General features: G+C 37.1%; 1 protein-coding gene across 3 annotated transcripts in view; it reads left to right on the forward strand.

Annotated features, from left to right (window-relative positions):
• DYNC1I1 (dynein cytoplasmic 1 intermediate chain 1) overlaps nucleotides 1–23,246 on the forward strand; it is a 342,413-nt gene that overhangs the window by 314,195 nt on the left and 4,972 nt on the right. The window contains exon 17 of one of the 3 annotated variants that reach the window (XM_010356265.1): nucleotides 15,193–16,135. The exons of 1 other annotated variant lie outside the window; for it this stretch is intronic. In XM_010356265.1, the coding sequence (XP_010354567.1) occupies nucleotides 15,193–15,303 (111 nt within the window). In that variant the 3' untranslated portion in view covers nucleotides 15,304–16,135. Of the gene's footprint in view, nucleotides 1–15,192; nucleotides 16,136–23,246 lie in introns of those variants that run through there. One more of the 3 variants, XM_010356267.2, reaches the window with a different exon arrangement.

Here is a 23,246-nt window from a genome sequence, read left to right on the forward strand (position 1 = left end):
ATGTACTAAAAGGAAAAATGATTTCCCTACCTCTGAGGCTTAGCTGCAGCCTGCTTCTGAAAGGGGTAGATCCCTTAAGGGCAAATGCTGCTGTTATTGTGATTACTATAGGATCGTTCACCAGCCCAGAACTGACAGAACGTAACTGTGCTTAAAGAGAAGTGTACCCTCTGGACAAGTGCCTTCTGAGTCTTCCAAATCACCTAAACTGTGAAAGGCCAGATGGAATGCTTCACGGCAGGGTGGCCCACTTGGAATTAGAGGTCCTATCTAAGGCTGGTACATGACTGACTGCAGGGAGGGTGGTTGAGCAGAGAGCTATTTAAGAAGAAACAAATATGGCATTGAAGACTAAATTGCCAGTAGGCTCTGCCACCATTTACCAATATTCAAAATTGGTTCCCTGGTCCTTATTAAAACGAAACTGGTAACCACGGTCATGCTAGCCTTTAGATAGAAAACCTTGCTTTATAGAACCCTCTAGAAAGAAGACAAAATGCTTTTAGATAGGCTTTGTAATACAATCTATATTAAAAAGTAGATAGTAGGTTTTTTAGAGCACACAGTGTTGGTCCATTTTCCTCAGTACATTGAATAGATGTCTGTGGGAAGACATCTTGCATTCATTCTCCCAGTGTTGATTTGAGGAGACTTCTTCTAAGCTGGGGAGAAAAAAGCGGCCTGTAGGCTAGCTTTTGCCAAGACCCTGTTCCACAAGTGAGGCTGTCTTGAAGAGTATAGGACCTGTGCAATTGCATAGGGCCCCTTGCTTAGGGGAGCCCTGAGTTTGGGTAATTGTCTTACAATTGCTAAAAATTTGTCAAGAAGGAATTCCACATATTCATTTTTCACTGAACCCTGCAAATTATGTAGCCGGTCCTGTCCACTAGAGTGTTACTCTTAGTGCCACTCATGAGGCAAATCAGAAAAAAAAAAAGACCGTAACCTAGATCATTAGGAAGAAAGAGAAAGCTCTAGAAATGTAGTTAAATGGATGGACACACTACAATCTTCTCATTACCTATTTCTCTTTTTATTCTTTTTTTTTTTGAGACGGAGTTTTGCTCTTGCCCAGGCTGGAGTGCAGTGGCGCACTTCCGCCTCCCAGGTTTAAGCAATTCTCTTGCCTCAGCCTCCAGGGTATCTGGGATTACAGGCACACGCCACCACACCCAACCAATTTTTGTATTTTTAGTAGAGACAGGATTTCACTATGTTGGCCAGGCTGCTCTGGAACTCCTGACCTCAGGTGATCCACCCGCCTCGGCCTCCCAAAGTACTGAGATTACAGGTGTGAGCCACTGTGCCCGGCCTCATTACCTATTTCTTAAAACTATTTAAAAATGTTTAGTGAGAAGGGCCATGACTCTACCATTATAAACATCAAGGTACATATAGAGCTAAAGCCATGCTGAAGATCCCAGTTCACCTCCCACAACTCTGTTTTGATCACATCATAGTTTTACCTGAAAAATGTATTAATAATATAATTTGGGGAAAGATCTCTGAGATGCCTACCCCAGTTGGAGTGGAGTGGGACAGCCTTTCTCTGACCACACCATTCTTGAGATCTCCCTGAAGGGAGACTGCTGTGAGCACTGATGGAAACATCTCCATTCAAGCCCAGGTAGACTTGCCTTCCTGTGAGCCCTGGCACTCCCTGATTAGGGCATTGCAGAAAGGGACTCTGGTGTCACCAGCCACTGACAATCATCTGTCTCATCTCCTGTCCCAGCTGAGGCTGCAGCTGCTGCGGGGAGCCCCAGCTCAGTGCCCCCATGACCAGGCCTTCCTCTTATTATGTACATTTATCCTCTATGACTTAAGATGATGGCAGAGAGCAGTGGCTTGAATCCAGATTTAGTGATACAATTTATTATGAACTTCTGAAGGGGTAAACATAGGATTGTGTATGAGCTCACTGAAATCACCAGACTGAGTTTGTCCATCTCCCTTTTTTTTTCTTTTTGTTACATTTAAATGACAAAGACATGAGTAATATCCCACAACCTATTACTCAAGAGGTAAAATATAAAACAGCAATGTTTTCAGGTAGGTCACATGAGGCTGTGTTTATATAGCTCACATTTTTGGTTGTTTGATTTCAGCATTATATCTGGAAAATACACTGTACACATTTATTTTCACAGATAGGGGTCTATTTTCTTTGCAGAGCAGGTGCTGAACTCCCATTAGCATAAATGGAAGTTATGCGAATCTGAATCTGACAAAAGACAGAGAAGACCTCTTTTTATTATTTGGCTATAATTTTTATTCTATTTGTGCCTTGAAAAGTTAATTTACATAGACAGTGGTTGCATGCACCATTTAAATTTTCTGAGATTCAAAATTAAAAATGAGCCTAGATTCTGAATAAGTTTTGAGAAATCTCCAAACTATGGGATACAATTTGTTTGTTTTGGATTATAGGAAGGATTCCTTGCAATTAAATGAAACATGGGTAGGATAATAAGTCAAAAATTAACTATTAATATACCTGAAAAGAGAGGTATTATTGGGTTTTTTTTCAAATGATGTATGAACACACATTTTAAAGAATTAAAAATAAAAATTACTCATTGCCATGGCTCCATTACCGAAGAGCAAGCTTTTCTATATATATAGAGCTGACTTCAACAGCACATAGGCCAGTATGTATAGAATAATTCATGTGTCCTGATGATTGATAGCCAGCCTATCTACCTGTCTTTCTTGCAGATGTGTTTTATAGAAAGCCTGCCGCCATTGTTAAGGCTTCAGTGCTGTCACACAGATGCGGCTGTCATAAATATCCCCTAACAACTATGTTTGCTGCTTATCTGAATTAGTTAGAATGCTGTTTGCAGCTCCAGTTTTGAAAGAAGCAGTTTATCTTCCACCTCCTATTATTTCTTTTTCCATTAACCTCTTCCAGGGAAGATTTTGTTTTCAGTTGTAATAAATTCACACAGGTTTCAAATCCCTGATTATATTTTACAGTAGTCAAATGATAAAATTACAGAATCATTTTCAGCTCAAAGTAGGATTTGAAGAATAAAATGGCAACTTAAAAACCATGGTTTGAGAGATGGACAAATCTTATCCTAGCTTTATTGATTTGATATCCTATTCACTAATTACCTAAGAAAATATGCATAAATCTTTAAATTTGAACTCTGAACTTTGGTAGCATTTCAAATAGCTTGTTTGATATGACTATTTGGGGGCCAAAAGAATAGTATTCATTTTATTATAAATTTCAATAAGTATAATACATTTAACATTGGAAATATGGGCCTTGAAAAATTCTTGGAAAAGAAAGATGTGGGTTAACATGAGAGATCAAATGTAACACTGCTAAAAAAGTAAAACATGATTTTAAATGTCCGTTTGAATATATTTTAAAGCCAAAACGAAAAATCAGGAGTGAAAAGTTTATTTGTAACCCCAACAGGAAAAATGGCCTACACAATATATTTTAGAATGATGGTCAAGGTGTTACATGTAAGAACTGTTAATAGGTGCCTCATAAGGTTTCATAGCCAGCAAGAATAAGAATAAAAGAAAAGAGATTCAACGGGCCGTTTTTTTAATGCTTTCAACAGCAGTTTGATGTAGTGGCATCTGATAAACTGGAAGTACTAGGAGCTAAAAAGGGTTTGAGTGACACAAAATAAATACAATACAATAATGATTTTTAAGGGGATCACACTTAGGCAATACTTGTTTACTTTGTGGAACTCCTTCATGTTTTCCAGTAGTATAGGGCCTAGGTCAATTCTCCATAAGCAGCCTGTGCCTTGAATATAAATAATTCTCCTCCTTGAGGAAGTGAGTGTACAAAACAAAAAACTGAAAAGTTAAACTTGGATTTGGGAGGTTAATTGAAACAAGAGTCCCTTAATAAAAAGAGCTGCATTTGCAATCATCCAGTTTTAATAACTGTGCTTTATGAAGGCTTTTGTCCCATGCACAAGGCAAACCTGATTGCATGGCTGAGTTTTTGCAGCCTCCAGAAGAGCAGAGTTGGTCTCAGCTTAGCAAGATCCAGGTATGATCATCTGAAACATTGGTGTTTCTCATTACATGAGTGTGGCCATTAATTTCCTGGATTCTTGAAGGCCTTTGCAAGTACTGGCTTATTCTTAGGTGGATAAATAATATTATTTTCTTTAGCTGATACCAAATACTTCCTTTGATTTTCCCTTCATGAAAAAGAAAAGACTTAGGCATAAATTCTTCCAGTGATACCAAACATCCAGATAAAATGTTAAAATCCAAATACCTGGTTCTGTCTATAACATCTAGATAGCAGTTGATGACGTAGGAACAAAGCATCAAGATTTTCAACTAGATTTTTCAGTTTTTACTTGAATTTTTAGTGTTATAGCCACAATGCTGTGCTATTAAGTCAAAGGGCACAAAGATATATTTGCATGGGCAGATTTGGGATGCTAATAAATATAATTAAATAAAATAAGCCTCTTTGAAATAATATATTAATTCATTTGTCATAATAAATTATATGTATTTGAAATTAAATATTTTGGGTAAAATCTATGATTGTAATGTTAGTATTAACTTTATTTCTTCTGGGAAAAGTGCTTAATTTAAAAAAGAAAAGGTGCAATTAATTCCAATTAATGTTATAAGTATTCATCTTATAGTGTGTGTAATAGCAGTGGCTTTCACTTTGATAATTATATATGTAAAAGACCATGATTAAACTAATTTTTATATAAATAGTATGCTTATTCAGGTAGCATTAGTATATGAAAATGGACTTACAGGATTAATATCTTCTCAAGCAAATGTTTTTTCTGAATTGACAAGAAATATTTATGACTTCATGTATTATGGAGTAGTTGACTCAATGAAAAGAAAGCCCTAATATCTAATACTACAAACAGCAAATTAATGTGTGTATAGTAATTTGCAATATTCAATGAAGTTCATATATTCTCATTTTGGTGATAAATGATCTATGAATATAAACCTTCTGAAAGAAAAACCAGTTTGTATAATTAATCATCTTCACAATTCTTCTGTGGTTTCAAACTGTCATCTTCAATAGCAGTTTGGATTATGAAGCAGTTGTTAATTATAGTGTTAATTTTTTTATGGCTGACAAAATTGTGTTTGGTTCTATAATTTCAAAATTGCTAAATTTTATCTTGAAAAATTGCTGCTTAGAGCAGTAGCCTCAAATCACAGCTTTAAAAGCTAAATGTGAAGTCTCTCCAATCATCTGTGAATCTAGATTAACTCTGGCCTGTATAGAATGGAGTTGTTTCTTACACGTGTATGTGTGCTACTGTTGGCATATCTAAAATATAATACATAATCAAGTATCTGCTTATGCATGTTTCCTGTGTAAATATTTATACACCACGTGAGTGTGTATAAAAGTGAGGAAGTGAATGAATCATTATATTTCACTTTCAAGGAAAGCTTACATGAATTTTTGAGAACGTCAGCTATCAGAACATCTTTTAAGTTTTAAAGCATGAGTTACTTATCACTTAAGAAATATCCAAATTGCTAACATTGTAAAAGCAATTTCGTACTTTTAACCTAATAGATAAAACAGTCGACCATTTCTAAGCTCTTTCTCCTAATAACCAACCAATAGTTTCTTAATATTCAGAATAAATTTTTTATTTGTGTTGGTCTCAGCATTAAGGTCCCTTAGATAGAAAGTGAACATAAATGAATATTTTTAAAGTGAATAAATAAATAAGAAAGTGAAAACCTTCTCTGATTTAAAAAAAAAAAAAAGTTACCCTTGTGACTTAAAAAAAAATTCAGATTGTCAGCCCTCCCTTGATTATCACATCCTCAGATTTTTTTTTTTAACCTTTGGAAGACCACATCCACAGAATTGTACACAAAGTGGTTATTTGATGATTGTCTATTAAAACACAATAACCCAGTCTAGCAAAGTACCTGACACAAAATAGGCACCCAGTAAATATTTGATGGGTGAATGAATGATTCATATGTGAAAATTTGAGGAAAAGGTAAGGGAAAATTTAATTGTTTAGAGCATTCAGGATGTAGCCTCCAAGATGGCTACAGATTGATGCACAGGAAAAATATTACTTAACTGTAGTTGCAGGGAAAATGATATTTAGAAAGTATCTTTAGAAAAGCATGCCTATCCTTCCCCCCAATCTCTTTCCCAGTTTCCCTCCCCTCCTATGCTTTTAAAAGTGAGCAGTTGGCCACTAGTGTAATAAAAGCATAACAGTTGATTCAAACAGTTGTCAAACCACTGGAAAAATGCTTCCTTTTCATTGTGCTTTTTTTGGACACTATAGATATGGTAAATCATGAACTGCGTTATAAAAATACCTCTTTTATGCCCAAACATTCCGTAGGAGGGAATGACATTTCTTTTATTACCTTGGTAAATATTTTTAAGGTGTTTAGCAATAAGCCTTCTTTTTGTCAAAACTGCTTAGACGCAGCGGTTGCTAAGAATTTACTAGAAAACCTATAGTTAATAATATCAGGAAAAGAAGGGATATGTGTTTAGTAGCTTATGTGACAGGTGAGCTTGTGTAGCACATGCTTTTGCTTTTTCCTACCATTTTCTTGATCTTTTGTGTTATGGAAAAAGAAGTTATCCATGTTTAGAAAGTTTATTTTTCATTATTGTCCATCAACCAGCGTTTTTAGCATTTTCTCCATCTTTTGGGCAGAGAAATAGATTATTCCAAACAGTAAGGAAAACAATAAGGCTAAAAGATTTCTGAGGAAAAAATGATGATAAGATTTTAATACAAATGTGAAACAAGACTATTCATCTTTAGGTCTTCGTGAATTAACTCTTTCTTTGGCTATTTGTTGTTGTTGTTGTTGTTGTTGTTGTTGTTGTTGTTTTTCTTCCAAAGGTAAAACCTTCAGAATGTTGTCATGCTTCCTATAATGCTAAATTTTAACATGAAAAATATTTTACATATTACTTTCTTAAGATAGTGTTTAAGGAGAAGGATATATATTCTTTCTGTATTCACTGGCTTATTGAAGTTGATAGAGACTCATATTTGTTACTATTTACTTTGACTTTTATGTCCTACCTTTATTTCTGTCCTTAATTAGGTGGTAATGGATTTTTTAAAAAGTGTTACTCCTGAAAAAAATGCGGTAAAAATAAACCACTCCTTTAAAGATATGAGGGAAGAGACCTTTGGCAGAGAGGTCTGAAGCTTCATGGGTGGATGAGGGTTCCCTTAGATGGGATTTCCAGATGAAAAGAAATTCAAAAATAATCAAATACCATCTGTCCACCATAGGTAAGAGTGTTGCTAAATTTTACAGAAATTTTTACCTATTGACTGGTAATAGCAGACTGTGCTGTACAGAGACTAATGTAACTCCTACTTTGTCGACTTCTCTGAAACTGCTCTAAATAAGTTACATACCATATATCTTTTTGTGGTAGAACACTGTAGTATATTTACACCCTCTGCATATTGCATTCTGGCTTGGAATTCTGGTCCGTGGTTTCATCCATTGTTAGCCGTGATGCTAGACTCTCCCGGGAGTTAAATACAGTGGGGCTGTATTTATATGAAGCGGGTATGCTTGGTCGTTCAGTGGCTGTTTCATTGCATATTACCTCCCACTTTGCTCCCATCTGTGTGTGTGGTAAAGGGAATTGTCCTAAAAAATATAGGCTTCCTCTGAACACAGACGTGTATTTGTATACCAGTAAGTCAACCATCTCCTGAATTTGGGTGCCATTAATAATTGTCCTTTTAAAAAGGCTTTTAGAGCTTAGAGGGGGTTGGCAGTCGTTCTGTGGAAACCAATGTACACTTCTACATTTTCTGTAAATGCTTTAAAAAATAATGTGTATTAAAGTGAAAGGAAATCTGTAAGATATCTTCTTAACAGAAAAGTTTAATTTTTAGATTAATACAGAGGTGAATTGTCGTGTATCTCTTGGAAATCAATGGTTAACATGATAGTCTCACACACTTTTTAAAATTACTTCATCTAACTGAAAAATTACAAAGAGGCTGATGAGCCACACATCCCATGGAATATTTATCTTGAAACTTAAAGTCCTACTCACTTAATGTGCTGGCCATACTTCATGTATGTGAGAAACCAACTGAAATCAGAGTGCTTTTCTAACATCTTAATTATGCTAGATTAAAAAAAAAAAACTAAAGTAAGCAATACCTGAGACAGATATTTTTACTATGAAAAATATTGCGTTGGGATGGTGAACGTTACTGCAGATAATGCAGCTATTTAAAATTATTATAGCTGCAATTACTAAAAAATGAGGAAGATTTGACTGAGAACTATTCAGAATGGTTATTAGCCATGTGATTATAAAAAGGAACATATGAATGATATTTGCATGTTTAACCTTGGTTATAAAAAGTCATTTGATTTTTTTAACAGCATGTACATCAGTTATAAATCCTTACAAGTTTAGGTAAAAATGAAGAATCCCACTGTGGAAAGTGCCACAAGGAAATAGATGGATTAGGATGTATTAGTCACATGCGAAAAATAAAAAATATGTAGTGCATGTCTACATATGTGTGTGGATGTGTATAGTTACAATAAATAGTTATATTTTAAACTTGATTTTTAAATGAACAATGGAAAGTAGCAACTCTGAAAGAATTCTTGTGATTTGCAAGAACTCTTTCCCTGTCCCCCATTCATGATAGTTAGCTATTATTAAAAGCCTGATTACTTAGGAAATTATTTGTGTGAATATTTAAGACATAAAATGTTATAAAATATAAGGTAAACTTCTAAAAAAAAGTACAACTCTGAATAGGTAAAAAGAAAAAAGTAGAAGAAAGAGAAGAGGCAAGGAAGCAAGAAAATAAAAAAAAATTAGAAGAGAGGAATAAACATTAAGAAGGAAAAACAGCATCATGTATTCAGGGTTTATAATGTACAAGCACTATGTTAAGCTCATTACATTTTTTTTGTTTTATTTAATATTCAGTCCTAGAAGATGGATCTTATAATTTATTTCACACAAATTAGGAAGTAAAAACATAAAGATCAGAAGTGTTAAAACCCTACATTCCCTAAAGACACACAGCAAGTTAATGGCAAATCTGGAGAAAAAAAAAAAAAAAGCAGGATCTGGCTAGTGAAGTGGAAAAAAGTCAACCCTGGCTCCATTCTCAAATGTTATTACTCCACAATCTGTGCCTCCCTTTAGGTATACAGGACACCCAGGCAAGGCGAGCGAGGGGTTAGACTGGTAAGTTTTTCAGGGGTGAGGTGGGACCGGGTCCAGAGGCAGTCTCCAATCCACTCAGGCAGAGAGGAGGGGACAGATCCCTGACATGGTCAGAGAAAGAGTGGGGTAGCCTGAGGGGTGGGGCTCTGGGAGGCTAAAATGATACATTTTCGTGAATTTTCCACAATTTTTGCACTTTTGCTTTTGCTTGTTGACCTTTTGTCTTCCAAGAATCTTAGAAGATTTAAAACAATCTTTAGAATCTTTGAGCAGGTGATTCAAAACACATTACCTGCCTGCCCTTCTGTCATGGAATGCTGGCATTTCTCAAAGGGGTGAGGCTTGATTGCCCCACACTAACAGATGAAAGTTACGTGGTCTTTAGCAAATCATTTAGCTCCCTATACTGTCCTCTCCTACCTGTTAAAGAAAAGTCTATGCCCTGCTTCTTAACATCCTCACATAACAATCAGAATTAATTCCCAAGGAATTTTTTTAAAAAAACAGAAAAATACTGTAAAATGGGTATGTATGCCACAAAACATATCATTTTGGGGAGCCTGTTCAATTTGACTGATAATTTAAAGAAAAAGAATGCATGACAATCCATGATGAACTTATAGTACTTCCTTTACTTAGATTACCTTTCTTATGCTCTCCACATCTCTGTTGATGAATGGGTCAGACATCAGCATCCCTACTTTACAAATGAGGCAATGAGAAGGTAAGTGCCTGACCATTGCCAGCAACCAAGATGAGAACAGCACTTGAGTCTCCTGTCCAAATCGGAGGTTCATTTTACCTCTTTCTTATGTCCAAATTGCTACCTCAGTAACTACCTTTGCCCTTAGTTTCATTGGCTATAAAAATAGGATCATATCATATCTATAAAAGGTGATGTCTTGGCTAGGCGCGGTGTCTCGCGCCTGTAATCCCAGCACTTTGGGAGGCCAAGATGGGCAGATCACTTGAGGTCAGGAGTTCGAGACCAGCCTGGTCAACACGGTGAAACCCCACCTCTACTAAAAATACAAAACAAATTAGCTGAGTGTGGTGGTGCATGCCAGTAATCGCAGCTACTTGGGTGACTGAGACAGGAGAATAACTTGAACCCAGGAGGCGGAGGTTGCAGTGAGCCAAGATCACGCCACTGCACTTCAGCCTGGGCGACATCTCAAAAAAAAAAAAGAAAAGAAAAGAAAAGAAAGTGATCTCTCTTAGAGTTAAGATTTTATTATCTCAGGAATCTGAACCTCTAGTGCTTTGGCATGAAAGTGCTTTATATGTTTAGCAAAAAATTAGAAAACAGTCATTGAATCAGGAGATGGACTGGCTGTTGGTGAACTCAGTCGATGAAGCAGTTGGAATATCTGAGTCATCCCTAACCTATGATGCAGACTTCATCAGAGATGAATCTAGAGGCAGAAAATGTTTCCAGATCCACTTTGACTTAGAACAATGCTGGGCAATTTTTGAAGTTTTGTTTTGTTTTGTTTTGTTTTTTTAATGGTGTTCCCTTAACTTAACTATACATTTTTAATTGGTCAAAATAACTTACAAATTTTTTTCCTATCACAAACGTAAATTGTTTGGAAATTATTCTAAGCTATTATTCTCAGAGAAAAAAAAAATCCATAGTGATGCTCTAGATTTAGCCTTTAATGCCTTAATAGAAACTTGAAGAGATGCTGAAGCAATGTTATTAACATGCCATTTGCTTCCCTGTTACTTGCTTGACACACAACAGATAACAGGAAATGTTACAGTTGTCACTGAAGGAAGGTAAATTTTAGGCTATTCATATTTTAATGTCAGTGAAGTTTTTTTTTGCCAGTATTCACACAGTTTGACCTACAAAAAACATAATTAATTTTTGTCAGTATTTCATAGTCATCATATTCCAAAACAATTCACTATTGTATCTTTAATTCAAACACAGTGCCTGACATATAATTGGTACTCAATCAATGCTGATTGAATGAGTATTGAATAAATTTATATGCAAGGTAGGACATGAGATCAGTCTGTTCTGTAAGAAACATGAACAAAGATTTTTCCTATTTAATGATTAAGATAGTATGGGATTTAAAAATCTCTTAGAGAAAATCATAAACGCATTTATGTTCTTGAGCCTCCTTTCTAGCCATTTCTAATCAGAGAGTACCAGGTGAGAAGAGCCAGGAACTGCCAAGGATAGGAAGGGCAGTTCTGTCCAAACGGATGCTGTTTACAGTCATGGAAACAGCAAAGTGAAAAGAGTGGCTCTCTTGTTTGTTAGGACACCTGTTTGGTTTTACCTACAAGTAATTCTAATGTCAAAAATTATTACTTTGGGTGTAGAAATAGCCTGTGAATACACATTCACACGTTCAAGCTAAGATTATACTTAAAGTACTTCCTGATGGTGATATTTAATTCTAAAAATGGGGCAGTCTGCAGTTCACCTTCTAAATCTAGCATTACAATCACCTTGGGTTATTTTTACAGTCAACAAGATGAAAAGTGTAATAGGATGAGGTAGATAAATTAATTTCAAGTTTCTAGAAGGAATTGTGTTTTCATCATGTTCTACTCTAGAATTTTTTGTGAACCAAGAAAATAAATATTTATGTGAAAATTATAATACCATAAAGAGGAAAAGACTTGGCAAAACAAATATCCCTAAAAAACCAACTTCAAACATTTTGCCAATCTAAATGAAACTTCAGCAGATCAGAAAGAGGACAAGATGTGTTAGATTACTGTGACACTTTTGGGTGAATCTATATTTCTAAGGGCATGTGTTAGTATTACAGCACTATTACTCCCACCCCCATAAAGAAAGTCACATATAGTTCACTTGCTGGTTTATGTTTTGTGTGTTTAAAAGAAACATTTAAATTTGATAAAATTCAATTTTGAGAAGTTCAGTTATGTAATTTTTGAGATGTGCAATTTTATATAGTGTAAATGTTCTAAACTGTATCTAGACATTTATTCAAATCTTAATGTTCCATAATCTTTATTAGGGCTGTTTTTGAACAGTCTTGCCATGACTACTATGTGAAACTATGTAAATACATTTACCTATTTTATTGTTATACACATTGCTATCAATAAAATATTGCATAGGTCATCATATATTAACTTAAATTTGTACCATTTTAACTAATAATATAGCTTTATGTTTGGAAACAAAACTCAGCTCTTTATGAGCAAGGTACTGTGTACTATTGAGACCTGTTTTTTCCTCCAATATTTAAAGTTATATGAAGTTATGGGGCATTCAGCTTTAGTTTGATTCTTACTTTATATGGGAAAAAGTTATAAATGTGTTGTCATGATTAGGCTTTTGTCTCTTCTTGGGCTTTTGTTTCATGATTATTTTTGGAAAGGCTTGCTCAGTGGTTGGAAGAGAGAAAAGAAATAGTGGTCCTATTCTTTTACGTAAATGTGATACCAACCCTTTGCTGGTTATGTTTTTTGTGAGTTTGTTTTTATCATACATTTTGGGGGCCTCATTTCCCAGGTACAGTATTTTCTAAAATTGAAGAGAAAAATGAAGAATCGTGGAATACAGGATAAGAGCCCAAAGCAGGGAAAACAGACTGAGCAAAAAGTTATCAGCATCATTCAAGACTATTGTGAACTTGCGTGATTGCCTACAAAGAAACTTGGATTCATTTCCATAACTGTAGTAGCATTTAACCATTCAGAAACTCATTCATGTGACCAAGTAAGAATTCTTATGGGTACTGCACTGCGCAAAATAAGTCAAGGAACTTACCTTCCTTGCCTGTATATCATTTCCAGAATTATATACTTGAAACATTTAGCCTTAATACCAGAACACTAATTTAAGAATATACTTTGCGCTGGGCGCGGTGGCTCAAGCCTGTAATCCTAGCACTTTGGGAGGCCGAGACGGGTGGATCACAAGGTCAGGAGATCGAGACCATCCTGGCTAACACGGTGAAACCCCGTCTCTACTAAAAAATACAAAAAACTAGCCGGGCGAGGGTGGCGGGCGCCTGTAGTCCCAGCTACTCGGGAGGCTGAGGCAGGAGAATGGCGTAAACCCGGGAGGCAGAGCTTGCAGTGAGCTGAGATCCGGCCACTGCACTCCAGCCTGGGCGACAGAGCGGGACTCCGTCTCAAAAAAAAAAAAAAAAAAAAAGAATATACTTTGCATAATGAAGTTGCCACTTTCCAATAAGTTTTCTTGGACAGATAGTATTTGAGAATATTATCCTTGTAATAAAAATGTTAAGTTCTAATCATTTTGGCTCTGTGTGGTGAGAAATTTTCCAGCTGCAGAAGCAATCTCAAAGCTTAAGTTTACTTGCTTCCTCTTTCTTCATTAGAAAGTATATTAATTGAGATGCCTGTGTGTTCTTAATGTTTACGGAATATGTGGATAATGTACTGTAGCACTAGTACCTACGGTTGAATTACACTATATTATAGGGTAAAACTCCAAGAAAATGCGTCTAAAATCTAAATCAATTTTATTCTCTATGAAAAGCATTCAGACTTCTATGAAATCCTGTTTCTCATCCTTAAATATTCTATCCCAGATACTTGCATATTTTTAAGCAATTTATTTTTGGATGTTATGTGGAGAAAACATTATCCTTTAGAACCACTAACAAAAATTCATAGATTCAGTTTGCATTGGAAGAGGCATTAATTTCCTCCTCACTGAATTGTACTCAGGAGATATTTTGGAAATTTTATAAATCCCCTTTTTGATGAATCAGTATAGCATACTGGCTAGGGATGCTCATAACCAGATTCCATTGACACTGATATTTGTGCTGGGCGCGGTGGCTCACGCCTGTAATCCAGCACTTTGGGAGGCCGAGACGGGCGGATCATGAGGTCAGGAGATCGAGACCATCCTGGCTAACACGGTGAAACCCCGTCTCTCCTAAAAAATACAAAAAACTAGCTGGGCGAGGTGGCGGGCGCCTGTAGTCCCAGCTACTCGGGAGGCTGAGGCAGGAGAATGGCGTAAACCCGGGAGGCGGAGCTTGCAGTGAGCTGAGATCCGGCCACTGCACTCCAGCCTGGGCGACAGAGCCAGACTCAGTCTCAAAAAAAAAAAAAAAAAAAAAAAAAAAAAAAAAACTATTAGCCGGGCGTGGTGGCGGGCTCCTGTAGTCCCAGCTACTCGGGAGGCTGAGGCAGGAGAATCGCTTGAACCCGGGAGGCGGAGCTTGAAGTGAGCCGAGATCGCGCCACTGCACTCCAGCCTGGGAGACAGAGCCCGACTGTCTCAGAAAACAAAAACAAAAACAAAAACAAAAAGACACTGATATTTGCTAGCTATGCAACCTTAGTAAGATTATTTAATCTTTGTGTGCCTCTGATTTAGGAATATGAGGCACAATAGGATTGTTATGATGAATGAGTTAATACATGTAATGTACTTAGAACAGAACTCTCGGTAAATAATAGCTACTATTACTATTATTCATAGTTATCATCATATAAATCTTACTGGAAAGGCCTAAGTACTATTTCATAGGAGGAATATTTCTTTGTATATATAAGCTATTCTTTTGCCTTCATACTGCCCCATCAGCAACACTTTAGAAAAAGGATTAATACCATTGACTAGGAATAAAATATACAGTTATTTGAAAATCTTGGTCAATAATGCAGTTTTTATTTGCTGTGTTCACTGTAAGTCTGCTCTTCTTATGAAAAAATTTCATTACTAAAAGCACTTTAATGTGGCTACTGTAACTGTATAGTTTACATAGGTTTTAAAATTTTATAAATTCTGTGAGTGCTTTTGCTTCCAAGAGTGACATGGTTCTCTTGTTAAAGAGCAACACCTCAGGCCCTGCTTGATCCAAAGAAGAATATTTGATTTCCTTTACATTCCAAGGGAAATATCTGCTTTGGAGGGGGTGAGGGCAAAGGGATAGTCATTCAGGCTTCAGGGCTTTCAGACAGGAAAGATATCTTGTTTATCATTTCTCCATTGATTTGCTTTGCAGCTTGCAGTTCCCCACAATGATGAATGGACCCGATTTGCCAGGACCCTTGTGGAGATTCGCGCTAACAGAGCTGATAGCGAGGAGGAAGGCACTGTTGAGTTATCTGCCTAGTGGAAATGAGCCACCCCCACTGCAGCCCCCAGCTTTGTGTCCTAGAGCTCAGCGTCTGCAGTCAAGTCTGTTGTATTCGGTGTCCATTCAGTATCAGTACTGCTGTGACATTTTGGGTGCCATATTGTGCCAGCTTTGCTCTAAGCATTCTAAATGTGTCCCACCATGCTTTCCACTGACCCAAAATTCACCAGAGCGTTTCTATCTTTATATTTCTGTCTCAAAAATGAAGGGGAGGGGGGTTATGGGTTAAGTTGCTGCCTTTTAACTACTTAGTAGCTGTATTTAATAGCTGGAAACCTCTGGTTAAATTTGTGCTTACATGCACTCCTGGCATAGTCCTATTAAATCCATATGAAGCCAGATATGATTGGGTGCAGATGTGGTGTGCCTCATGTTATGGTACAGGGCCAAAGACTTGAGATGTGGTGTTTTACATGGTGACTCACATTATGAATGGATTTACTAGAAGAACATTGCTGCTCCTTATTTATTGTAGTGTGCTGCATGGAACGTATTTATTTGAAAGCATTAAAATAAACGATCCTAGAGCATGTGCATAATGAGAGGACTGTATTCTCTCTGTTGCTGTTGAGGTTACATTAAGTTCCAAATAACAATTACAGTATGCCAGTTCCACTGAAGACATGAAATCTTTAGAGGTTTGTTGCAGTAAACGAAATGAATTTTAATGCCTATTATTTCTAGGTACTTTAACAATATTTCAAATATCATTGACCACTAATACTTGTCATTGAAACTAACACAGTCTGACAAAAGTCTATGGTTCCTAAATATGACATCAGTGTTGCCAATAAAATGTTTCAAGCCAGGTCTGCACCAGTGTAAGTAAATCCTTTGCTTGGGGAAAACTTGACTGGAATTCTGCTGTGACAAGAGGTGGGAGAGATACATTAGAGCCATGTTAAAGACCGATCATGAATTTATTTGAGCAGCCAACCTGGCCAGACTTAAACCAAGACTCCTAGTTTTATTTTTATGAGGGAATGTGTGTGGTTTTGTGGAAAGCTCCTCCTTCTCACCTTTACCAAAGCCACCCTTGCCCAAAGACAGTTGTTGGAGTAAGAAAGGTAGGTTAAGATGAACAAATACCAAATGTCCTACACATATCTTTTTAAAAACAATTTGCACCAGAAAAAATGATGTTTATTACTATTGGACTAGGAAATATGTCTATAAACAACTTTAATAAACTTTTTTTTTTCAAAAGGTCATTTTATGCCCAGGAAAAATGAAAACAAATAGCAGTTGAGTCATGAAAAACATTCGAAGACAGGCTTTGGCTTTTTAGGAAGGGAATTTCCATTAGGGCTTTGTTGGTAGGGATTCCTTGAACTGTACGGTTTCTATTATTTTTAAAATAGTGTATTCCTTTCCTCCAAGTATCCTACAATATTTAGATATTGAAATCCTGTGTAAACAATAAAAATTTTATAGATAACAAATGAGTATCTGAAATAGGTTTAAAAGCATTTGAATGAAAAGTACTGGGAAAAAAAGTTTCACAGTCATACAGTAAAGTACCTAAGAATAAAAATTCAAAACCCGTGAGTTATTATGATAGACCAAATTGAATGATTCAATGAGTGATGATGTGAAAAGTACAAAGACCTGAGTCACTTATATTAGGCACATAAAATGTTACAAGAACATGTGTTCTTATATATCCCACTGTGGTAGCTGGTCTCCAAGGCAGTTCCCAATTCTTGTGCAGGCCATCCCATGTTGAATCTGGGCTGACCTTATGTGATTGATACAATGCCAGGAAGTGATGCTACCTGGTTTCCATTATGTCTTAGTTAATTCAGACTGCTACGTGGTTTCCAGGATGTCTTGGTTAATTCAGACTGCTATAACAGAATACTGTGGTGTTCAGACTGAGTGGCTTAAGCAACAGAACTTTATTTCTCACAGTTCTGGAAGCTGGGAAATCCAAGGTCAAGATGCTGGCAGATCTGATATCTGGTGAAGGCCATCTGCTTAGGTTGCAGATGGCTGTCTTCTCATTGAATCCTCACATGGTGAGGAGAGAGAGATGATCTCTTTCATGTCATTACTTATAGGGCACTAATCACATTTATGTGGGCTCCACCCTCATGACCCAATTATCTCCCAAAGGCCCACCTCCAAAAATTGTCACATTGAAAATTTAGGCTTCAACATATGAATTTGGGAGTGAGCATAAACATTCAGTCCATAGCCCAGGGCAAGGTTATAAGAAGACGTATATCCTCCATCTAGGTTTCTTGGCACAAACAATCTTGGTCCCTGAGCTACTATGTAAGACGTACAACTACCCTGAGACCTCCAGGCCACACAGAAGCTGACCATGGAGTGGTCATGTAGATATAAAGAGAAATATACAGCCAGTCCATAGCCATTTAAGTCACCCCAGCTAATGTCCCAGATGAAATGTGGTAGCCAGAAAGATGTGCCTTTCAGATTTCCTATTACAGAGAACATGGTTGAATGACAGTTATGCTGCTTTGTTTTGAAACCCATCACCAAGTTTGACCAAGGTCATGCTTCCTGCATGCTCTTGCCAGCCAAGACTAAGTATGGCAAAGATCCTAAGGCTGGCCTGTATCTAGGAGACATAAGACTTCTTTAAAGTAACTTTGGCTCTAGGACTTTATGTCAGCATTGCTAAAACTTTCTCAGAACTGTACTTCAATCTAAGACTAGACAACTTTCTTCCCTCCCTCCCTCCCTCCCATCTGTCCGTCCTTCCTTCCTTCCTTCCTTCCTTCCTTCCTTCCTTCCTTCCTTCCTTCCTTCTTTCCTTCCTGCCTGCCTGCCTGCCTGCCTGCCTGCCTGCCTTCTTCTCCTCCCTTTCCCTCTCTCTTTCTTGAGGCCTGACAAACATCACTGTCTGATGGCTATCCAGCCTAAGCTGGCTAGGGATGTCCTAAGCCTTACAAAAGAACAAAGAAACTATACCACAAAAGAATTGCAAAAAATAGTGTGTGCCATTAGGAGCCCGGGGAGTAGCACTGGGATTGGATTTTGAGGTGTTTGATCAAGGGAGCCAGAATGTTGATTAGATTAGATAAGAATTAACTAATGTACCAGAAGCCTTGGTAAGATATATGCACTCCGGATGGTGGGGAATAAATTCAAGGAAGATTTAAGGACTTGCTACTTCAGTGGAGCTTTTTGGAATCTCCCGAATGTTTAAGAGCATGCTGGGCTAGCCCCTCCAAAGTAAAATAAAAAGTAGATAAGTCAACCCTCATTGACTTTGAGGGTTGTGTATGTGTGTGTGTGTGTAAGGAAGAGGGAAGCTATATGACTTTATACTCTGGAACAGAGCCTAAGGAATAGGGTCACTCTTAGAAGTCTGAAGAAGCTGTAGCCTACATTCACTAGAGTGAAAATGCCTGAGTTGCCCTGGTAGATAGTACAGGAAGGAATAAAGAGGTTGAAGGAAATGGATATGTTAGAATAGATACATTATTTAAGTTCAGAAGACACACTCAAGGGCTATGTTACATAGGAACACCCAGAGTACACACCCTTCAAAACCATTAGCAATGAGCTGGTGAGAGAGGCATTGGCATCTCTAGAATGTTTAGCAGTAGCTTTCCTTTGTGGGTCAGGGCTGATGGTAGGAGAGGCAGTCACAGAGTGGGGCTTGCTAATATCCATGGGGATGATGAGACCCCGGAGTAATAGTGGCTAGGTGGTGGCAGTTCACCACCAGAAGTCAGGAAGCCACAACTGCCATAATGACCAGCTAGATCAGAGAAGCAGCCAAGAAGGCTTTACCCATAGGAAGTTGTGGGAGTAATTAAAAGAACATGGCATCCCTAGTGGCAAAACAGACAGGCAGCCAAAAGGGTGTTGCTTAACTTCTATGACCAAAAACATAGAAGCAAGAATGGAGAAGCAGGAGACTGAAGACTGTTACCTCAATAAAAAGCCACATACCTCTGCTCACTGTCCAGTCCAGTTCTGAGCCAGTTTTCCAGTCCAGAACCCACTGACTGAAGATTGCTAGGAGGTTGCTAGAAGGGAGGACACCAGGAGGGAGGACACCACTGCTAACATCTATTGTGATGATCTCCCTGGTCCTTCCCCAAAAGGACTTATGGGCATTTATTCAGGTGAACATACAATGCAGAAAGAAACAAATCAACATTTGAAGACTATTGGGTACACTATCTGAGTTCACATTGAAATGTTACGGGAGTGGTGACCTACGGCAACAAGGTAATGTAATGGAGTGTTTACCAAAGTCTAGGTCTCAGTGGGCTCATTGGGTCTATGGACACACACAGTGGGCCATTCCATCATTCCTCCAATCCTTCAGTGTTCAATTAGAATTGATATACTTACATCAATTATACTTACTTGGCCTCTGCGATAAGAGCTCTCAAGGAAGGAAGGGCCAAATGGAGACATCTGAAATTGCCACATTCCCATCTTCCCCTGCCAAGATAGCAAATATAAAATATTACATCTCAGAGTAGAGCTAGGAGGATGGCAGAGATTGGTGCCACTCTTAAAGTCCTAAAAGATATAGAGTGGTGTTCCCTACGATATATCTGTTTAATAACCCAGTATGCCCCCTTTATAAATTAAATGGATCTTGGAGAATAACTGATGAGTACTGCAAGCTCAACCAAGTAAGATCACTGATCACAGCTGCCGAGCTAGATGTGGTGTCATTCCTAGAACAGATTAATAAGGCTTCTGGTACATGGTATGTGGCCATTGATGGATGAATGCATTCTTTTTCATTCCACCTATAAAAGAAGATCAGAAACAGTTTACACTCATGAGGAGGAACTATTTTAATTTATAATTTTGCCTCAGGGCTATGCTAATGTCTCTCCGTCTATAATACTCCAAAGATGCCTAGACAGCTTGATCATCCACAGGATGTTACACTGATCCATTACATCAATGGCATCACACAGATTGTGCAGAATAAGCAAGAATTAACTAATGTACCAGAAGCCTTGGTAAGATATATGCACTCCGGATGGTGGGGAATAAATTCAAGGAAGATTTAAGGACTTGCTACTTCAGTGGAGCTTTTTGGAATCTCCCGAATGTTTAAGAGCATGCTGGGCAAGCCCCTCCAAAGTAAAATAAAAACCGCTGAAGCTTAGAGCCCCCACCACAAAGAAGGAAGCACAGCACCTGGTAAGCCTCTTTGGTTTTTGAAGTTAACATATTCCATATCTAAGAATACTGCTCTGGTGCATCTACTAATTGGCATGCACAGTTTTGGGTGAGACTCAGAATGGGAAAGGACTTTGCAGCAGGTCAGACTGTAGTGCTAAGAGCTCTGCTGCATGGGCCATAAAATCAGCAGATGCTGTATTAGTGGTGTCAATGGTGGGAAAAGATGTGGCATAGAATTTTTGGCAAGTCCCAGCTGGAAAATTATAGTAGTGGCCCATGGGATTCTAGAGGAAGACCATGCCATCTGAAGCAAAAACAGCACATGGCATATTAGCGAATCCTGGTAGAAATGAAGTTCTTCACCATAGGATATAAACTTTACACATTCAAACAGCCCATTATAAGTTGAGCCCTGTCAGCTATACCAAGTCATAAAGTTGGATAGACCTAAAAGAAACCGCTTATAAGATAGAAACTGTGCATTGGGATGTACAGAACCGAGGGCTCTGAACGTAAGTAAGTTGCATAAGCAAGTAGCTCAGAAACCCATTATCACCCAACAGGATTTTACCAGCACACCTCCTCCATGCTTGCATACATGGCCATATGTGGGGAGGGTGAGTTCTGTGCGAACAGCTGAAAGAAGAGGAAAAGGTTAGAGTTTGGTTTACATATGGGTTTGTTCAGTTTGTGGGTACAGGTGGTAAATGGATTACAGCTAACTACTTTATACCACATTCGGGATGAAACTTGAAAGACAGTAAAGAGGGAAAGGCTTTTCAATGGACAGAGCCATGAGTTGAGCACCCAGTTATCTCCTTTGTGTGAAAGAAGAGGTGGCCAGAAGTAAGTTTATATTCGAATTAGCAACTTAACCCAAGCCATCATTATGTCTGTCATGACTCTTGTAGTAGCCTCCTAACGGGTCTCCCTGTGTCCACCTTTGACCCCTTCAATCTCATCTCAGCATAACCACCTAAGTGGTATTGTTAGAACATTTAACTCCTCCATTCAGAGCATACCAATGGCTTTCACATCACTTGCAATAAAAGTCAAAATCCTTATAGTGGCCCATAGGCTTTATATGGATTTTTTTTAATTTTTATTTTATTTGGTTTTATTTATTTATTTTTTTTGAAATGGAGTCTCACTCTGTCACCCAGGCTGGAGTGCAGTGGCATGATCTTAGCTCACTGTAACCTCCACCTCCCGGATTCAAGCGATTCTCCTGCCTCAGCCTCCCGAGTAGCTGGGATTACAGGCGTATACCACCACGCTAGGCTAATTTTTTGTGTTTTTAGTAGAGATGAGGTTTTACCATGTTAGCAAGGATGGTCTGGATCTCCTGACCTCGTGATCCTCCCGCCTCAAACTCCCAAAGTGCTGGGATTACAGGCGTGAGCCACCGCACCAGGGCTCTATGTGGATTTTAGTGACTCCACAGCTTCTCTGATATTTGGTATTGTAGGTCTTTTTATTTTAGCTATTTTGGTGAGTATGAAATGGTATCTAACTGTAGTTTTAGTTTGCATATACTTGCTGACTAATGATTTTGAGCACCTTTCATGTGATTATTGGCCACATTTAATATTATATTATTTCTTCTTTTTGTAAAATATCCCTTCTAGTATCTTGGCCACATCTTGGCCACTTTAAAATTATTTCTTTTTATTGTTAATCAGATAGTATTTTAAAAAATTAATTTAGAAGAGTTTTTTTTATATATTCTGCTTTTAAAAATTATTAATTTAGAGGAGTTCTTTATGTATTCTGGATATAATTCCTTTGCCAGATATGTTTGTTACAAACATTTTTCCCAGTATATGCTTTAGAACTTCATTTCCTTAATATAATATTTTGATATGCAAAAATTTTAAATTTTGTTGAGGTCTATTGTATCCATTTTTATCTTTTATACTAAGTATTATATCATACCTTCTAGTAAATCTTTGCCACAGGTTACAAAAATATTGTCTCATGTTTTCTTTTGGATATTTTATTGTTTTAGCTTTTACCTTTAGGTCAATGATGGTTCTTAAATTAATTTTTGTGTATGAAATGAGATAGTGGTAAACATTTTTTAAACATATGGATAACCAGCTGTTTTGGCAATATTTTCTGAAGAGATTATTTTCTTTTTGTTCATTAAATTAAATTAGCATTCTTGGAAAGACAATTGACCATATATGTATAGGCATATTTATGTATCCTTTATTCTGTTTCATTAGTTGATTTATATATTCTTACATGATATCACACTGTCTTGGTTGCAATAGCTGTATATTAATTCTTGAAATCAAGTGCTGTAAGTACTCCAACTTTGTTACTCATTTTGAAAGATTATTTTAGCTATTCTAGGTCTTTTGTGTTTGCACACGAATTTTAGAATGACTGTGGAATTCTTTTAAAAAAACATACTGCTTGGAGTTTCATTGGAATTTCACTGAATCTGTATATTTGGGGCAATGCCATCCAAGAACAGGATATAACTTTCTACTTATTGGGTCTTCTTTAATAGAGTTCACCAATAGGTTGTGCAAACATTTTTTTTCAATTTATTCCTAGATAACAACTAATCTTTTATTCTATTGTAAATATTATTGTTATTTTTTTCAATTTTTTTACAAAATTTTTTACTAGTTTGTAGAAATAAATTTAGTTTTGTATATTGATGTTATATTTTGCAACCTTGCTAAATATACTTATTACTTGTAGATTTTTTAGATATAATTGGTTAATAAATACACAATTATGCCACCTGAAAATAATGAAGTTTAATTCTTCCTTTC

This window comes from Rhinopithecus roxellana, chromosome 6 (genome assembly GCF_007565055.1).
Source record: "Rhinopithecus roxellana isolate Shanxi Qingling chromosome 6, ASM756505v1, whole genome shotgun sequence".
NCBI classification, from domain to species: domain Eukaryota; kingdom Metazoa; phylum Chordata; class Mammalia; order Primates; family Cercopithecidae; genus Rhinopithecus; species Rhinopithecus roxellana.